The sequence below is a fragment of the Columba livia genome, chromosome 2, assembly GCF_036013475.1.
Source record: "Columba livia isolate bColLiv1 breed racing homer chromosome 2, bColLiv1.pat.W.v2, whole genome shotgun sequence".
Taxonomy (NCBI): domain Eukaryota; kingdom Metazoa; phylum Chordata; class Aves; order Columbiformes; family Columbidae; genus Columba; species Columba livia.
This window is the reverse complement of record NC_088603.1, coordinates 8,952,339-8,971,823: the sequence shown is the minus strand read 5'-3', so window position 1 is coordinate 8,971,823 and position 19,485 is coordinate 8,952,339. Positions and strand designations below refer to the sequence as shown.

The 19,485-nt window shown below is 40.0% G+C and overlaps 1 protein-coding gene across 6 annotated transcripts in view; it reads right to left on the bottom strand.

The window, feature by feature from the left end:
* The window catches only part of DPP6 (dipeptidyl peptidase like 6), a 558,611-nt gene that overhangs the window by 141,301 nt on the left and 397,825 nt on the right, over positions 1–19,485 (bottom strand). For all 6 annotated transcript variants that reach the window (XM_065050444.1, XM_021285572.2, XM_065050443.1 and 3 more), the window contains exon 4: positions 2,116–2,210. In XM_065050444.1, the coding sequence (XP_064906516.1) occupies positions 2,116–2,210 (95 nt within the window). The remainder of the gene's footprint in view (positions 1–2,115; positions 2,211–19,485) is intronic.

Genomic DNA, 19,485 nt, shown 5'->3' with positions numbered 1-19,485 from the left:
CTGGAAACAACAAACAGTAAATACCTGCTGGAGCAAATGATTATAAAAAGACACCACTACCTGTTCCAATTAAGAGAACTCTGAGGAAAACTATCCCATTCTCCCCACTTAAAGAAGTCTTTGGGATGCTGTGGTGATGCAGTTTTCCAGGTGCACCCTGATTTGAGTTCTCCAAAAAGCTGCACTTTAAGTCTTACTACAAACAAGAGATGCCAAAATATCTCAGACTTGTCAGGAGTTACCCTTTCTCTGCTCCACTTATCATCTGTACAGTGCAGATCTGCCCACTCCTTTCCAGGACATTCCAATACAATACATTTGTGGGGCACCATGGTTCAAGAGAGGTGCCACTAACAAACTGCTCATCCACTGTCATTCAAATCTCATCCTCTCAAAAATTTAGATGCAAGCCCTTGAGAGATTCCCAAGGACCAAACTGGAAGGTGGAATTTGGGCTTCAGGGAAATGTACAGCATCTCATTGCCAGAGTCCTCCCTAAGGGCAGCGAGGCTAGAGGCGGTCAGTTTGTAATCCAGGAGACAGCCAAAGGCAGAGGAGACTCATCATAGAATCATAGAAGGGTTTTTGATGACCTTTGAAGGTCCCTTCCAACCCAAAATATTCTATGATTTGTCTTGGAAGGGACCTTTAGTCCAACCCCTGCCATGAGCAGGGACATCTTCACCCAGATCAGGTTGCTCAGATCCCTGTCCAGCCTGGCCTGTGATGTCTCCAGGGGTGGGGCATCCACCACCTCTGGACAACTTAATGGGTTGGTGGGCCAGCATGGAGCAGCAGTGTGAGATTCAGCAGTGTGAGATCCAGCAGTGTCAGCATGAAGACAGATTTTATTTGCAATCATATTAATAACACAAAGAAGGGAAAACATGACAAGGTAGCCAAAGTTATTCTGACCCAGAGCTGGGAAGGAAGAGGACAAAGCCAATGTACCCAGATGAGGTGTAATGGTGGCTCTTGTATCAGAACTTCTTGAACTAACATGGGAACCAGGAGAATAAACAGACAGAAGCAGTTTGATTTCAACAGCCCCTGACATTAAAGCAAGCCAGCCCATTCTTTTACGCTCAGCAGAATTGTAAAGAAAGGGGTTACGCTCTGGTAAAAGAGGATTGCTTATGTGATGTAGCAAAGGTTGAAGGGCAAATGGCAACACATGAAGCTTAAGGATGGGTCCTGCAATAATAATTCAGTGATTAATTATTTGTCTCATTAAAAAAGAATTAATATCGTAGTCTAGCTTTGTATGGGTTGTACACTTATACTGTTTTTATAGTTTTCTTGTAGATTTACTTTTATATTTTGATTTTCTAAAGCTGTTTTCTGCAGACCTTGGGACATTAGGACAAGTCTCTGTTAGCCTTCCCCTGCTTTTGTAGTTTTGCAATGCCATAGTACAACAAAACTACAAGTTAACCAAAACCTTAGATAGGTACAGCATAAGTGTCCATTTTACCAGGACAACATGATTCACAAATGTATCTTACTCTGGAAATTAACTTCTTGCAGAAAATATTGAAAAAACTCTGACATTTAATGTACTAACTTCTGACACAATTCTGGCTTCATCTACTACAAAAAACAATGCTAAAACCCACTTTCCTCATTAGCTTCTGTTCCCAATAATTTCTTAGTGTTTCGCTCACATGCGAGCCATATTCATTCTTCAACAGTATTCATTAACAACACTGAAATTACATTTCAACTGTTAGGCAAGAAAAAGCAGCAAATCCAGAAATTAAAAAATAAGTATTTGCATGGAGGAATGCTACCAACAGACAGTAAATTGTATCAATCGTCTTTTCTATTAAGCATGCAAAGATGAGAATTATGCATCTTTCAATTATATATGCTATGCAAGACTAGCTTCAAATATCTGTATGATACTCTCCTGTAGTATGAAAGAAACTGAGCTTGCAGAGTAATAAAAGCTGGAGTTCAATTTCACATTATCAGTCATTGTGGAGGCCATAGTATTACCAGTGTATTGCTTCTCCTTGACAATACAAGAAGTTGAAACCCAAGTTATTTTCTGCTTTACTGATCCGACTTCAATAGAAGTATGAAATTCTGCTGCTCATTATAGAAAATACTTACAATTTTTTTGTTTTCTATTAATATTGTTGAACTGTTAGTTTCAACATTCCTCAGAATCACTGTGCCATTCTTGTTTCTATAAATGAATTCATTATCTGCAAGGAGGAAAAGAGAACAACATTAACAAAATCTGAAATTCTCTGTATAGAAGCTAATGGCCTGAATTGAAAGTATTGCTGGAAATATCCCTCTAAAGAGAAGTTTTGGGGTTTTTTTTAATTAATGCAGCCGTTGCTGTAATGTTAAAGTGGCTTCCAGGTGAGTCATTAAATAATATGGTCAGTGTTTGTCACATTTTTATTCTGCCACAGTTTCCTAAAACTGAATGCAATATGGTCTTGTTTCAAACATCAATACAAAGCTTGTGATATTGTTAATGTAGATAGAAAACACGGTTGAAAAACATTCCTTATGCTTAAAGGTTGCCAAGATCCTTAGTCTCTCTATGAGTTTAACAAGACAGATGCTTAGAAAGTCTCTGAAAGTTAAAAGCAAATCACTCTCTAACAAAGTAGATTCTGAAAACTAATACTGCACAGATTTTCCAGCTCCACCATTTGTCCTCCTAACTTTTACCAGAAGGAGATGCATACAAAGAAATTGCCATTTCTACATGGAACAAGATAAACCAGTTTGTCTCCATTGCACTTTGGGACTACTCCAGCACTCAGGACATCTAGACAAGGACAAGAATCCCCTTGCAGTAGCTACCGCACAGACAGGAGATAGTCTCCAGCTCTCAAAGTTCAAAACTTATTTGACAAAAATGCTGTGGTAGACCTATGAAAGAAACTCCAAATGAGGGTTGGGTGGCAGGTCAAAGGTTCAGGATGAAAAAAACGTTACAAGAAGAAAGGCTTGTCAACTCGTGCAATGTCATAAACTGAAGTTCAAGTCTGAGCAGTGCTTCCATACACTGTCCCACAGATAAAACATAAAACATAAGTTCCAGGCACACTGCCATTAAAGGATTCAGCAGCTTGTCTTGATGCAGGAGTAGGGTTACTGTTTTTTTGCAACCTGGTTGAACTAAGATTGAGAATCAATGTATCCTATGAAACTTCTGCTTCCAGTTTCAGCCATGGAAACAATTCTTCATTGTTTTCTCTCTCTGTGGCTATCCCAAGGTGGCTACTCTGGTGCATCCCACAGGGATTAGGGACATGTGAATGGTTAAACATTATCCATGCGTTGTCTCGGGATTAGTCAAAGGCGAGTTTAAATCTTACCAGATTAATTAAAGCACAGACCCAATGCATTGCAACTGCAAACAGATGCACACAACCCAGCTTGGGGTAACCTGGTGAAGACAACACTGGGTCCAGAGACGCAGTTCTTTCAAACCTTTGGTGTGCAGATGTAGCCTACTCCTCCCTTGTCTGTGTTTCAGTCTTCTTTTGTTTCTAAGCTGCTGATGACAATCCTACTCACAGTCATTAACTATCTTTGTGAAATGTTCTGAAAGTGCAGACAAAAAAAAGATCTACACTCTCCTTACTACTACCAATAAGAACAGTCATCTCCCACATATCACAGTTTTACATGTAAGTTAGCAAGAAACAACCTCTATAAGACTGTGATGAATCAGATTCTGTGAGGCCAAACTGTTACTGCAATAGCGATTATCCTCTCCAGACAACAAGATTTTAGAGACTTAAGATTGCCAGTGTCCAAATCACAGCAGCAAGCGCATAGGCAAAGTTCTCAAAGCATCTCTTTCTTTTAATTATGGAATAAATTTTATCAATAACTTCAGTCCTAAATAAAAACGGCAGGATCTGAATTAGATTAAGGCATGCATCTGAGACCAGATTAATGAAGAAAGTTCTTTTTTGGATTTGACAGTATTAAAATTTTGTCATTAGTTCTAGAGTGCTGTCCAGGGCCAAAGCATTTTCATAAGCATGACTGATTATATTCAGGACTTTAAAATACTGCTTCATGTGATTTATGACTGAACAAACTGAGATTATTCAGCCTGGGAAAGAACTGATTGAACAGAACTAGACAGAAGTCAAAAAAGTCATAAACAGCATGGAGAAGATAAATAATGAATGCCTGTTCCCTGCCTTTTCCAAAATAAACATTAGAAGGCATTAAACAGCACCAGCCACTGGCAGGTTCTACACAAATAAAAGGGATTATTTCTTCACTCAGAAGGTAAACAAGCTGTGGAAGTCACAGCCCCAGAGTAGAGTGGGTGCCAGGACTGCATATGGGTCCAAACAAGAATTAAAAAAAGGGAAGAAAAAAATCCATCCATTATTCTGAGTTTTGTAGGGAGACACTTTTTAAAAAGAACTTGAACCTGAGATTGCGAGGGACTAGGAGTATAACCTGAATTATCATCTTGAGAAATGTACCCACTTTTTAAAATTCTTCCCTAAGCATTTGCTCTTCTCCTGGGCCAGACACCAGAAGATATGATCTCTGGGGTCTGATCCAGCACCAACTTATTTACAAGCTTAACTTCCAGCTTCTGTGTCCAGATCCTAAAGAAACACCTTATGCCAATAATTTAGAAAGTCATACAATAAAAGGTACTAATGCTCCCTAAACACCTTGCCTTTATATCCTTAGGCTGTTAAGGATCACAGTATCACAGTATGTTTGGGATTGGAAGGGACCTCAAAAGATCATGTAGTCCAATCCCACTGCTGGAGCACACCTAGGTGAGGCCGCACAGGAACATGTCCAGGCGGGTTTTGAATGTCTCCAGAGAAGGAGACTCCACAACCTCCCTGGGCAGCCTGTTCCAGTGCTCTGGCACCCTTACTGAGAAGAAGTTTTTTCTCAAATTTAAGTGGAACCTCTTGTGTTCCAGCTTGATCCCATTACCCCTTGTCCTACCATTGGTTGTCACCAAGAAGAGCCTGGCTCCATCCTCGTGGCACTCACCCTTTATATATTTATAAACATTAATAAGGTCCCCCCTTAGTCTCCTCTTCTCCAAACTAAAGAGACCCAGCTCCCCCAGCTTCATAAGGGAGGTGCTCCACTCCCTTCATCATCTTCGTTGCCCTACGCTGGACCCTCTCCAGCAGTTCCCTGTCTTCTGGAACTGAGGGGCCCAGAACTGGACACAATATTCCAGATGTGGTCTCATCAGGGTGGAGTAGAGGGGAAGGAGAACCTCTCTCGATCTACTAACCGCTCCCCTTGTAATACACCCAAGGATGCCATTGGCCTTCCTGGCCACAAGGGCACAGTGCTGGCTCATGGTCATCCTGTTGTCCACCAGGACCCCCAGATCCCTTTCCCCTACACTGCTCTCTAATAGGTAATTTCCCAACCTATACTGGAACCTGAGGTTGTTCCTGCCCAGATGCAGGACTCTACACTTTCCCTTGTTAAATATCATTAGGTTATTCCCTGCCCAACTCTCCAGCCTGTCCAGATCCCGCTGGATGGCAGCACAGCCTTCTGGCATGTCAGCCACTCCTCCCAGCTTAGTGTCATCAGCAAACTCGCTGATAGTACACTCTATTCCCTCGTCTAAGTCGTTAATGAATATATTGAATTATATTGGCCCCAGTACTGACCCCTGAGGCACTCCACTAGATACTGGCCTCCAACTAGACTCCGCACCATTGACTACCACTCTCTGGCTTCTCTCCTTAAGCCAGTTGAAGGATGAAGCATCATTTGTTATATGAGGAAAATACACAGTCCAAGTTTCGATTTTCTTGAAGAAATAAGAGGAATAACTAACCTGAGAGAAAGAATATTACCAATTTATCAGATATTTTGAAAATATTACTGCTTTAATAATCAACCTATATCAAAACCACAGAACATTTTCCAATTGCATACTAAGTTCTAGACAGAAAACTCACATTTTAAATATGGCCAGCCAAGCATTTGGATAATTGTGAGCCTTGCAGGATATTTCCTAATTACAGAAAAAAATAGTTATGAAACTCAGCTCAAAGTTCAGTATGCAGGTAAAACAGCTTATTAATCTAATGAAGCAGTGGGGTTGTTAATATTTGGTAGCTGTTTCTTGAGCATTGCATGAACTGATGGAAGTTACATTACTTCCTATAATGACATTGCTACTAAACTTTTATTGCTCCCTATGCTCCAAAAAACCCATAACACGCTAATAAACTGTGAAACTTCAAAATGATGACATGAAAGTTGCTCCATAGTTGGAAGTAGGAGATGAAAGACTTTCCCATTATTTGTTAAAATGTAGCAAGTTTAAAATCAGGTACTAATTTGTTGCATATACTTCTGGTATGAATAAGGAAGAATAAACGAAATAGTGCTGATTTGTTAGGGCTGTAAATCTTGCTATTATATTCAACACAAGCTATCAACACAGCGTCTGAATTAATGAACAGAAAATCATTCTGCTTAAAAGAAGAACAAATTGATCTGCGTTATATTCCAAGCAAAACACTGTGAGGTTTAGCTGGTCTGTAAGTCATATTATCTTAGTTCTCAAAAGAATCAATGAATAACATTCCTGGACTTCTGTGTTGAAATGTGTGATTTGTTCCACTGCAGGAGTATTTATTTAAATGGGACATACTTCAATCAAAGACAAAAAACAATGCAACAACCTCTGTCTGTAATGAATTCTGTCCAGCGAGCTGATAAGAATTTGCAGCCTGATTTATACCTGTCACCACAGCTGATAAAGGTCATCACTGCATCTCATTTTTTATACCTGCCTTTCTTTGGGGCTGATATTCAGTGTAAATGATGCTGAAAATTGCAACTTTCAGGCATAAAGCCATTTATTCCATTATATAATGGATTTCTTCAACAGCGGAGTTCACTTTGCCAACTCCTCCCCCTCTTTCAACTTCCAGGAAATTGTCCGGTTGGTAGAATATATTATGTGTCTGCGAGTGTAGACACAGATATATAGTCACACTTACAAAACTGACTGATTACAAAAAGCAATGATTGCTAGAAATAACAGAGCAGCCTTGGTGCTGTACAGAGTTAGTGCAGACGAATGGGGCAGCCCTGATGGAAATTTTTAAAAACCTGCTAAGCAGAACGGGTGAAATCAGAGAACTGAAGACCAATGATATATTTGCAGTGTCAGAGTTTCCCAGCTTCTTTGTACACATCTTTCTCAAATTCAGTCAGAAAATATGCACACAGAGAAAGCAGACCAAGACCTTGCCAGGAACACCACATACATGGTTTGTTTAGTCAGTCACCTCTGCTCTCTGGTCCCTCATTTAGGGTGAAACAAGACAAAATGCTAGGATTTCTATTAAGAGAATGATGGGTTATGCTCCCAAAGCAAGTTTTGCTTTTTCAGGCATGCTACCTGGCCAACCCTTCCCAAGGTTTTACAATCGGAAAAAGCACAGAGTCTCTGGAAACCTGCCATGGGTGCTGCCATAATGCTGAACCTGGAACTGGCAGCTGAAACTCGGGAGAAAGATTATGAGGCTGTCACCGGTATAATTTGAGGACCCCAAATCATAATTTCAACATGCAGAGGCAGGATAAACAGCCAAAACACTGGACGCCATCAAGAGAGCAAGACAGCATGGATCATTTGCCATGATATAAAACAAGGGAGTACAAAAATTCATGGACGACTGATAAACTGACAGATATTAAAGGAATTAGGCAGGATATACCCTCTATCATCCTTGACGAAGGGCTTCCTCATTATGGACCAGCAAATGGGGCAGGTTCAAGTCCAACACAGCATCAGCTATTGCCATGATTCAAGACTCAACATTGGGCTAGAGGAGCACTTGTCTGAGCCAACACAGCTTCTTTTTACACTGCTACGTGTGAAACTGGGCACCAGACTAAATGGCTCATCACAGTGGACAAGAAAGTCTGAGACAACTTTACTTCTAGAAGGAGTAAGTTTGATTGCTGGTGGTTCAAAGAAGTTGAATAAATTACATCCAGCTACAGGAACACAGATTTGCATTAGCCTCCATGCTCATGAATTTATGGCCATGCAGCTTATGTGATGAGACTGAGTAAGTATACACTATCAGAGATGAGACTGGTTTATAAGATAATAGCATGACCTGCATGCTTTTGAAGAGAATTCTCATTATTTGGCAGAGATTATGGAAAGCAGAAAGCAGAATTATGTGATAAAATATGAGAAGGAATAAGAATTTGAATCTAGCTCTAAAAAAAAAAATAAAATAAAAAAATAAAATAAAATAAAAAATAATGAAATCTTAATTTTCTAACCATTTTCCAACTGATGAATAAAAAACAAAGAAAAAAAAGTTGTAAAGTTCACAAGCAGCAAGTCAGTAGTAAGAGTTAGTGAAAGGAAGAAGGTAGTACCAGGACTTCTGGGACAGCTTGAGTTATTTAGAGCCACATATTTAAAGGAAAAGGCAAGTTCTCAAGTATTGTAGTTTCAGATCAACAGACGTGAAAGATAATTGAATTAATCTCAGTCTGATGGAAGTCAACATCTAGGGAATTATCTTTCTCAATCTCTGAGACTGAGGGAGATTGGTGAACAAAGGAAGTTTAAATCCTGAAGTTGTTCTGAATCATTTCATATAAACGAGCCTCCAGATACCAGCATGACCTGCAAGGCTGGCAAACAAATTATGCTGTGTCAAGAGAGCAGATGGCAGAACATCCCACGGGAGTGAGCCCACATCGCTCCCTGGGGACAGAGGTGACATTGTGCTCGCCCATGTGTGCTGCTGTGATAGATTTGAGATGGGACAGAACCAGGAGAGGACTGGGTGCTCTCCTGTTATTTCTCATCACTGCTGCTGTAGGAAGGTCTTTGCTAGACCTGATCTTGGGCATGACCCACAGCAGCTAGCAGGCAGCTTGCATCTGATCAGCTTTAAAGTGGGGTTAGAAACCCTAAAAGAGTACTCTGAGCTTTGCAAGAAGTGAAAACACCGCATACAATTTAACCCGACGAAGACAATTACTGCAGCTGGAAACAGTCAAGTGCCTGAAGTTATCACTGTCTTTCTTTCAAAAAATAAAAGCTGTGGGGTTTTTAATGACCCAAAGCAGTCAGAATTTTAAAATTTTATATTACATCTGAAGGATGAGCCTTCCACTAGCCCTGCAGTCCTGTGCGCCGCAGTGCAGGGCATCACTCAGCAGTCAGACAGTTGAGACCCCTTTCCTGACATGATGGCAGCACCTGAACCAGCCCGGGTTTTCTTGCGGTCCTCCCAGGCAGGTATCAATCAGACACAACAGGTGAGCACTTACCTTCTAACAAGACAACAGGCAGGAGGGTTGTGACAGTAGGACAGGTGATTTTTCAGACAAAATTGGTATTTTCAGACTGGCAACGGAATGTACTGCAATTATACTCCTTTGTAAAATACATGAGGAGGGGGCAGTAGAATTAAAATTAAAAAAAAAATAATCTTCTGCTTGTTTAGCATCCCAACAAGTTTTCTGACGGGCCTGGTGAGCCCCACACACAGAAAAACCTGGACTACCCACAGCAGACCTGTGGCACATAGTGAAAGAAATACTGGCTTGCAGTGATTACCCAAGTCTGCCGGATCAGGGGAGGCTGCCAGTTTGCACTGAAATGCAGTATGTCTCTGTGGGAACAGCATCATGACCAGGCAATGCACCAGGCACACATGGCAAGCACAGGCATCCACACAGCTTACGTGAGCATCTTGCATGGAGGGAATAGGACAAGTGAAGGTAAACAGACTGCTGTGCATGGGACCAAGACATTAAAAAAAGCCCTAATCCTGCCAGATGCAGCAAAAACACGGGCCTGCTATCTTCAGAGACTTATTTTGAGAGAGAGAGATGGAGGTTTTGGGAAATAATAGAAGCAGAGAAGAAAAATGACAGAAGAGGTCAAACTCACAAAGGAAGTAAAAAACAGCAAACATTAACAAGAAACACCAAAAAAGAGGAAAAAGGCTGAGCACGATATGAGCAGTGAGAAGGATGAGCACAGATAGGCTTAGAGAAATAGTTATTTTACTTTGCATTCATGAAAGGGGAAATTGTATCTTATTTAGGAGGCCTGCAGGATTAATGACCCACTTAGGAGTATATTTGCCTAACTGGAGCCACATGCCTTTGCCTGACAAGGAGAGTGGTCCCCCCAAGACCTGCACTCCCCAGGGCAGGTATGGTTTATTCCTCAGAAAATCATGGGGAATAGATGCTCAACAAATGGTAGGACCATGCATCCTCCCTAACTGCTGTAAAACTTAACCACATAGACAATGCAAAATAAAAGCATGATTAGTCCCTGATGGAAATCTATTCAGGTGTTCAGACAAATGCAAACTGAAATTCAGGTGGAAAAGGAGACCGTTGTGATGATGAATAGTATTAAGATACTATGATCTATTGTTCTTTCAGGACATGTTGCAGTGCATCCATTTGATATTTATAGCTTCTACTCATAAACAACTGATTCTGAAATTCCCTCCCCAAAGTAGGCTTCCCATCCCCTGTCCCCCGGGATAACAGAGAGAGAGGGAGGGAAGGAGCATGAATGGTGAACAACAAAACCCCATTTCCATCCCCACAACATCATCCCACCCTCAGTGAGAGCTTGTCCTTAGGTCCTCACAGACTTAGGCACTTGTAATTCATCACAACCTCCTGCTTTTTGTCTTCATTCCACCTGCCCTCCAACAGCAACTCCTTTTTCTCCAGCCTTGCTACTCTGCAGTGCAAAAATAAGAAAAAATCTCCTAGACTTTGTAATGCTGATGCAAGGGAGCAACAGGGGACAGAGAACAGCTTGCCCTTAAAAACGTCACTATAGCCTTTAATTCCAGCAGACAAGTGAAATCCCATTTTTATCTTTCTGGCATTATGGTCGCCATCCTTTTGTTGTTTCCAGCATTTATTTTTTTCACATGAGAGGCTGAAAGGAAAACTTATTTAAATAGGTGATTTACTGTAATTTAGCTAAATGCTGTATAACACATTACATTGGTACATTAAGTAAGTGCAAAATAATAGAATGTGCTTTACTATGCAAGAAGTGGTTTTAATTGCTCATCACCTCACTGCAGTTGCACTTGGTGCACCGATATACTGCTTTCTTAGTAGTACTAGTAAAATAAAATGCAATTATAGCTCAGGAAAACTCCCATATCAACGTGCATCTCTAGGAGGCTTATAAATTAACTTGTCAAAAGCTCAAAGAAGGTTGAGTCCTGTGAAAACTTAAAACTGTAAAAATCAGTAATGGCAGTCTGTTTCTCTTTTTTGTCTAATCGTAAATCTTTTAAGATCCAAACTCAAAAAAAAAGCTTATTGAATCTCATTAAAAGAAGACCTCAACACTAAGCTTGAAATCCAGACAGAGCACACCTTTGAAATTTCAGTCTCAAATTTGAAACCAGGTACAATTCTGCTGCTGCCTCTCATTTGCGAGACTGAACTCTGCTTCAAAGAGCCCCAATCTGGGAACTCTGTAGGCTCAGATCATAGCTTAGTGGCATAGGCATGGAAAGCTGAAGTCCACATGAGAAATAAGAGAACCCATCTCAAATTCAAATAACTCCTTTTCCATGCTTTTACCTGCTTTTCTAACACATGGCAGCAGGGGAGAGACATGACAATTTGGAAAAAAATGAATGAGAAATCCTCTGGACTAATCCATTCTGACACCATCTAGTGAAAAATCATCCCTATTACAAAACTGCTCCAAAACCCTAACAGCAACAGTAAAATAATAAATTTTGTTGCTTGCTGCCCTCTGTTTATCTCTCTGTAATGACTGACAGCAGCATTAGGACTTTGCAGCACACTGAGCTGACTTAGGTGTATTCCAGAGCTGAGAAATCTTCCTCAAAAATTCTCTGCTATTGTCTCTTCCAGTTCAGTTGTGCTCATGCCATGTGCTCTTCAAACCCTAGATGTTACAGCAGGAGAAGTGCAGGTGATCCCTAGGTTACTCAAGTCCAGACAGCTGGAGATACCAGATTACACTTATCCCTTTGATTTCCCACCAGAAACTTCTCACAATCAACACCAGCCAAAAGCAATTTAACTCCAAACAACTAATTACCCAGAAACAGTCCACGGTACCTTTATCCACACCCTGTATATTTTCCATGATCTCACCAAACATCTAAACAGCAAAACAAAGCACAGGCAACAGGTAATGTGTATCAGCTCAGCGCCCAGTGATGCCTCTTCTCTTCCAAATGCGCCAGATCTTATCTGCCTCATTTCATTCAGCTTCACACAGGGGAGCGTATAACCGAAAGTAAATGAAATAATCCATTTGACACAGAGAAAGAAAGGAATACATGAATTCACTAAAGTTCATTCAAATGTAACCCCATAGCTTGCTTTCTTAATTTCTCTGTGCACTTCCTCACCTCCTTCTCTTTGCCCCCAAACAAATGACACTTGTTAGTGGCCATGACAAAGAGAAAGAACGTATGAAGTGGCTTTTTCTTTTCATTATTATTATCGTAGGCAAAGTACTGAAATTTCAGTACAGATGAGATCTATGTATATTAACAAGCAAAAATTCTGTGTATACATCTCTGGATGGGGTTTTAATTATCTTTGTGTGCAATAATTCACAATCTCTTTTATTCAGTTGTTTCTGATTAAGTATGACTGTGCTGAAGTCCAGCTGTAAAAGGTGGCTGGCAGAGCCATGGCCATCACCTGGACTCCAGACTTTTGAAAATCAAGGCGGATAAGACATGAAATCCAACATCGTACACGTTTTGGTTACTGGTGTGTAATTACTGGTTTTGGACTGGTCACAAGAGGGCACCATGTTACAGAGCTCTCAACACTTGCAAAGAACCGTTAATAAATAATTGAGTGTGATGCTGGGGAGCAGACCCTGCAAGGAACAGCATCTGGAGGGGAGGAGAGACTCCCCACACCCAACTGCAAGGGAACTGCTAATAGGGGGAGCAGTTTGCAATTATATATATTATATAATAATTCTAAAACAGGCTGCTGATGAGGGGAATGAAAAAAATAGTGTCAGCTATTAGTAGAAGTTGAGCTTTTCCTTAACATCTCAAATGAGTTTGCCTGCAGTGACTGGGCTGGATCCTGCAGGAACTCTCATACCAAATCCTAGAAATGATTCCTGAATTTCTTATTCTACTTATTCTTGTTCCCATTCCCTGCTCTGCCAAGGAACTGACATCACACATCATTCAGTGTTCTGCATGATAATGGTCTTGAATTAGTGGTTTGCTGCTAAAAGGGCAAATGTGCTGATGCAGGCACTGAAAGAAAAGAGCCAATAGGAACATCTGGTTTAAGTATAACGAATGAAAAATGGTTGCATCAAAATAATGAGTGGTCCCTTCCTTAAATCCTGGTCAACTTTCTGTCCAAAAGTATCTTCTCAATGGATTCTCAATGGGCTAAATCTTTACTCAGATGGCATTAAATCCAAAGAATGTTCTTATTTGATTAATAGAATTCGATTTCTCAGAATCATAGAAGAGTTTGGGTTGGAAGGGACCTCCAAAGCTCATCCAGTGCCACCCCTGCCATGAGCAGGGACATCTTCACCCAGATCAGGTTGCTCAGAACCCAGTCCAGCCTGGCCTGGGATGTCTCCAGGGATGGGGCATCCACCACTTCTCTGGGCAACCTAGGCCAGTGTTTCATCACCCTCAGTGTAAAAAATTCTTCCTTATATCTAGTCTAAAACTTCATATTTTTTCTTTATTTTCCATATCCTTTTTTGTTTTGATTTTGTTACTCTGGGCAATGCTCCTTTTTATCATGCATTTCCATGCTTTTGTCATGGTCTTTATCCTTCTCTGGAGCGTGCCTATTGCCACTAAAATCTATCTCTTTTGGATGGTGCAACCCAAACTCACTGTAGCTGTCAAGGTGATAATGTCCCTCAAACTGGATAAAAACATGCTATTTTGGGCATTGTTTTCTCCTGAATATAGTTCAATATTTTTCTCCCAAAAAAGTCAATTGCAACAGAAAATTGATTATATGTTCTCAGTTTCCTCCCTTAAGAGAAGGAAATAAAATATAAAATACAGAATTCTAATAAACCCTGACATATTTTTCATACTCATACTGTTCTGGCCTGATAATTTAGCCATATTAGCCATTCTGTGCTCATTAGGAAAAAAAATCAGGAATATAACTATTACAGGTATTATAATCCTACTCATAAAATATCTTCCTGTTGTGGCTTAACCTGAGCTAACAAGACAACCACAACAGCCACTTTCTCACCTCCCTCCCTATCCCCAAATAGGGAATAGAATTGAAAGAGAAGGGAGAAACATGGATTGAGATAAACACAGTTTAGTAAAATAACAAAACACTAATACACTACTAGTAAATATACATATATAAAATAGAAATAGAATATAAAATAAAAAAATACTCAATGCAATTCCTAACGAACTCCACCCACACCGAACAGCCAGTCCCAGGAAACAGCACCTGTTTCCAAAGCTGATTCCGGAGAGAGAAAGTAGGAAAAAGGCAGAAAGGTCCAGAGGCCTCTGCAAACATTAGGATGGCAAAAGGCCAAACTAACAAAAGTCCTGAATAGAACTCTCCTAGCTCTGACAGAAAGAATGAAGAAAGTGAAGAAGTAAAAGAGATCAGAAGATCCTGACTCTCTTTATATCTGAAGCATGATGCTAATGGGGTGGAATACTCTCATTGATCAGTGTGGATGTCAGTCAAGCTCTGCCCCATCCAAGTCCTCCTTCCTCAATGCCTCACACCTGTGAACAGAGTGCTCAGAATGTCCTTGGTTCTCAGACCAGAGCAATTAAAAACATTAACTCTGTGCTGTGGTGTTATCTCTTGTTCTCAAACTAAGTCCAAATAATGACTGTGCTAGCTATGAAAAAGAAAGGTTTCTAACTACATGAAGAAAATTAACTCATTTTCAGTCAAACCAGCACACTTCCTTTGTAAGGCATTAAAAACAGAAAAGAAATAAGCAATAAATGTTACAGGTTAATTTGTTTTAATGCCATATCTATATGCTACCCAGTCTGGTATTAGCTAAATGCTTCAAGGCAAAAGGTAATAGTAAAGTCTCACAAATGCTGCCCCTGAAATTAAAACCTGGAAGAAGGAAAATACAGAACACACGGAACAAATATATGTACACATGTACTTTTAGCAATATTTTAAAAAAAGGTTTTTAGACTTTTTTTGTGGCACAGTTTACAGCCCGCATTCCCACTAGGAAGTAAAAGATACCTCCAAATTATTAATAAGGGTCTTGGCTCATGCACAAGTCTTCCATGAAATATATCTAGTAAAATTAGTGAGTTCATCAACCGAAGTAACAATAAACAGCTGTAAAAACAGCTTCATATGGCCCAGCATATGTGTATTAATTCCATTAAGGTGTGTATGGGCCAGCTCAGCCCCCGCAGGTGGTTGGGCAACAGCACCAGCTCAGGAGCAGGTTTGGGGTGTGGGCTCTTGTCCAGTAGAAAACAGGAAAACTGACTGCTGAACGGAGAATGAGTGTTTATTGGGGCAATAATAAGTTAGCCTATTGGAAAAATTTCTAGATGCTTTATTGAGGCAGAATTGGTGGATTTTATATGGCTGTCCAAGTCTTGCTGGTTCTTCTCAGCTCACGTGATGGTACCTCAGTATTCAGATGTTCCTACAGCACGTGGACGGTAAGGCCAACACTTCCAAGCAGCACCTAGACTGACTTATTGTGCATGAATGACCACACTGAACATAACTACAATGAGCCTAAAGAACTGCTGGATTTACCATCCCTGCAACACACAAGTTCCAATGCATGCCAAACAACCATAATTTATCCAGTAGATCCAAAATTTTGACTTTTATAGTGAAATTACTTCTGAGCTGAAACTTTTTTCTCTTTTTGGCCTGAGCTTTGAAATTTCCCACTGCCTTTTTACTAGATGTTGTTTAGCTTTTTTTTTCCATCCATGTCATTGTATTCTGCCCTCCCTGGAAAGTGAAAATGCTTTGAAGCTGATTACCCAGATTTTGTGAATTATTACAAATCTTAAGCATTGACAAATCAGGTATAAGGCTTCAAAAGAACTTCATATTTTTAAAATATCTTTTCTAAAGAAATTAAAAATTGGGTTCTTTTCATTTATCTCCCAAATGCATTTAGCTTTTGAAAGGCCATTTAGACATAATTTCAAAAATGTCTTTGAGTACTAAAAAGTTTAAGATTTATTTCATTCTCTTCTTGAATCAAAGTAAGTAATTTTGTAAATCATCTGTCTCCAGAAGCTGGGACTTTAAGTCAAGTAGCAAAATGAAAATTTGGCATCATATCTAGCTGGCAGTGTTGTGAAGACAAATTCCCTGCCCAGCCATACACAAACCTGGTTGCATGTTCATATTTTTTCTCTTCATCAAGCAAATGTTCTAGCAAGTTTTTTCTCACTTTCTTTTTCCTTTCATTTTGTTTTCCTTCTCTAACCTTTTTGTACTTATTGTCATACCTTGAGTTATTTTCCTGTGAAGCACTAGAAGTGGTTTTTAAGAGGTGTTACACTCCGATAATCTCAGGGATTACTTCTCAGTATGCATGGCTGCTTCTGTCTCAGGATCACTTACAGGCTCACCTTATTTTCTACCAGAGATTATTGCTCATTTCTGGCAATGGAAAGAGATGTCAGCAAAGTAATCAGGTTTAAAATTCAGGGGCATGTGTATAGACCCAGCACTAGTTTCACATGAAGCTGTAAAAACCCTGCTGAGTACATGTATCGCATGATTCTATGGCATTGCGATCAGTCAGTGTGGTAGAATTTGGTAATGAGGCCTATAGATTTTAATCCTAACACACTGAAAAATCTCCTGGCTTTTCTTTGGGTTCAAATAAGTCATATTACGTGCATGCTCTTGCCTTAAAGTGCCATGAAACTCAAATAATTTGAACACATTTGAGAACTCAATCCTGATACTTCGATGTAAATCTCACATGTAATTATCATCCTATCATCTCTAAAATGATATATTAGAGACGGAAAACATTCAAGAAACAACAGTAATAATCCAAAGCACTGATCTAAGGGCCATCAAGCCAAGCGTATGGGAGCAAACTTCCAAATAAGCAAAATGAGGCAGTTTCTCATGCAACAGGTCTTAGGCCAGTGAAACTACTTGATGAAGGACATGGTTGATGCAAGGGGCTCTGGAGGACACTTGGCAAGTGCCTTGGAAAAGAAACACTTCTGGGGTTACTAAATAGAGAAAGCACAAGAGGAACTGGTAATTCCCTATCCTAAAAAGTGTGTGAAGTTCTCCGTGCTCTCACTCATCCTCTTGCACACATGTACTGCCTCCTATGGGAACAGGATTTTGGTCTGGACAGACCTTTGGTCTCCTCTGTTCTTAAATGAATTTTCACTAATGTGAGATTTGTATATCCGCATTTTAAAGTATAATTTTATGTTCCCTTTATCAGTGATAATTATCTCATTCTAAATTTCTTTTAATTAAATATGTAAGACTGGTACTATTTCTTGTAAGAAAAAAAAAAAAAAAAGTACTGCTTCCAATATGTTCTACAGCTTAATACAGCCAGGAGATCCAAAGTCACCAGAGACTTTCTGTCTTAGATAAATAAATCTTTGCCTGTTAAATATTCAATTACAAATATCTGATAAAAAGTTTAATCACCAAAAATACAGTATTTCCCATCTCCAAATTAGGAAATCTGTATCTCATCATATATTTATTTAATGTTGATTAAAAGAAACAAATAGAAGAATAAATACTTTTCTAATTAATCCTTGGTAAGCACTATGATCAAGTGCCTAAGAGCGGAGGAGCAAGCTCAGGGAAAGTTACTGAGGCAGGAGAACATGCTTTGCACCAAGTCAAAATCTTCAACAAACTCAGGCAGTGCAGTATGAAAAGTCGTTTTGGGGGGGGGGGTTTGTTTGTTTGGTTTTTGTTTGTTTATTTGTTCTTTATTGTTGTTGTTTTTGTTGTTTTGGGGTTTTGTTTGTTTGTTTGAAGAAAGCAAGTTGTCTCCTACAGAATAGAGGATACCTGAAGATGAACTGTATCTAAAGACATAAACCTTTCTGGAAATCACAACTGAAGGTAACAGCATGATGGTGCAATTGGGATCATCTGCTTAACAAAGATCCAAACACCCTGAAGAGCTCTCCTTTCTCTACGATCCCTTTACAGCCCTTCCCTCAATGTGTTTCTTTCCCGGCATATCCTGCAATTACGCACCTTATTTCTTCCCTCTGTTTTTTCCTAGATTATCATCTCCTGGGTCCTCCTTTCCCAAAACTTTTCCACCCTTAGACCAGTCTCTTATGAAAACCTTCAACAAGTTCACGCAAACTCTCTTGATCTTCCCTTCCTAGAGCTCAAAACTGAATTCCCCACCTATCTGCCCAGATTTTCTTATCAGTGGTAGATTTAAATGAAATATGTTTCTTACTCCCTCCCAAATCAACCCTCTTCATGGTGAGACACTGGCAGCCTCCCAGGACAAGGGAAGACATCATGCTCTGCTGTGTCCAACTTGCTCCATCACCCTGGAGTATGGCTTTGCTTGTTTCTATCCCTCCTCTTTACTGTGCTATACTCTGAAGAAACAAAGAAATAAAAAAATAAAGAAAAAGAGAAAAAAAAAAACAACTTTATTTTAGTGCAACTTCAGCCAGCCATGCTGCAATTATGACCATCCTTTTAAAGGCTTATCGAAGACAATTTCTGTCACAGCAGTTCCCCCTTCTCCAGGGGCTGGGAACTCATGGTTACCCTCTTCACAGGTGTCAAGCAGGGAAGTGAATATCACAGTGTCACACTGTACATCCAGTTCTTCACCTGGATTTTTAACTAACACCCACTGAGAAAACACCTAATCCCTCTCCCTGTTAAACCCCTGTATAACTAGTGCCTTTCCTTTGGCTCTGAGAGCAGCAGATTTTTATTTCAAACCACTTTGAATCAAATGAAAACTATACAAATGAGAACAAAACAAAACCAACAAATCCTTTTTTAACTGGCTTCAGACTGTCAAGCATGTAGGCATGTAGACAGAACTGCCACATGCATTTCTCTTCTTCCAGCAGCAAAAGCACTGCTGATGTGAGCTGCATCTTCAAAAGTCCCCTGTGCGTGCAGCCGCTCCCTGTGGCAGCATGATGTTTCCTTTCCATTTCTATTCCTGCTGTTTTCCTTTTTTTCTTTTTTAATCAAAAGGCTCTCCTGCTGAGAACTGGGTGCAGTTGCAGTATGTCTGCCTGGCTAGCAGGGTAAAAGGACACAGCACTGAATTTAGCAGTTTGCATTAGCCACCAGTCGTACAGAGCACAGAGCTCTGCACTTGGTGTGACATAAAGCATGACGACAAGGGGCCAAGAGGGCAGCTTCTACCTAATTCCCATGGATTTTTATCTCAAATCTGCAAATATAACACACAAAGGCACCCAC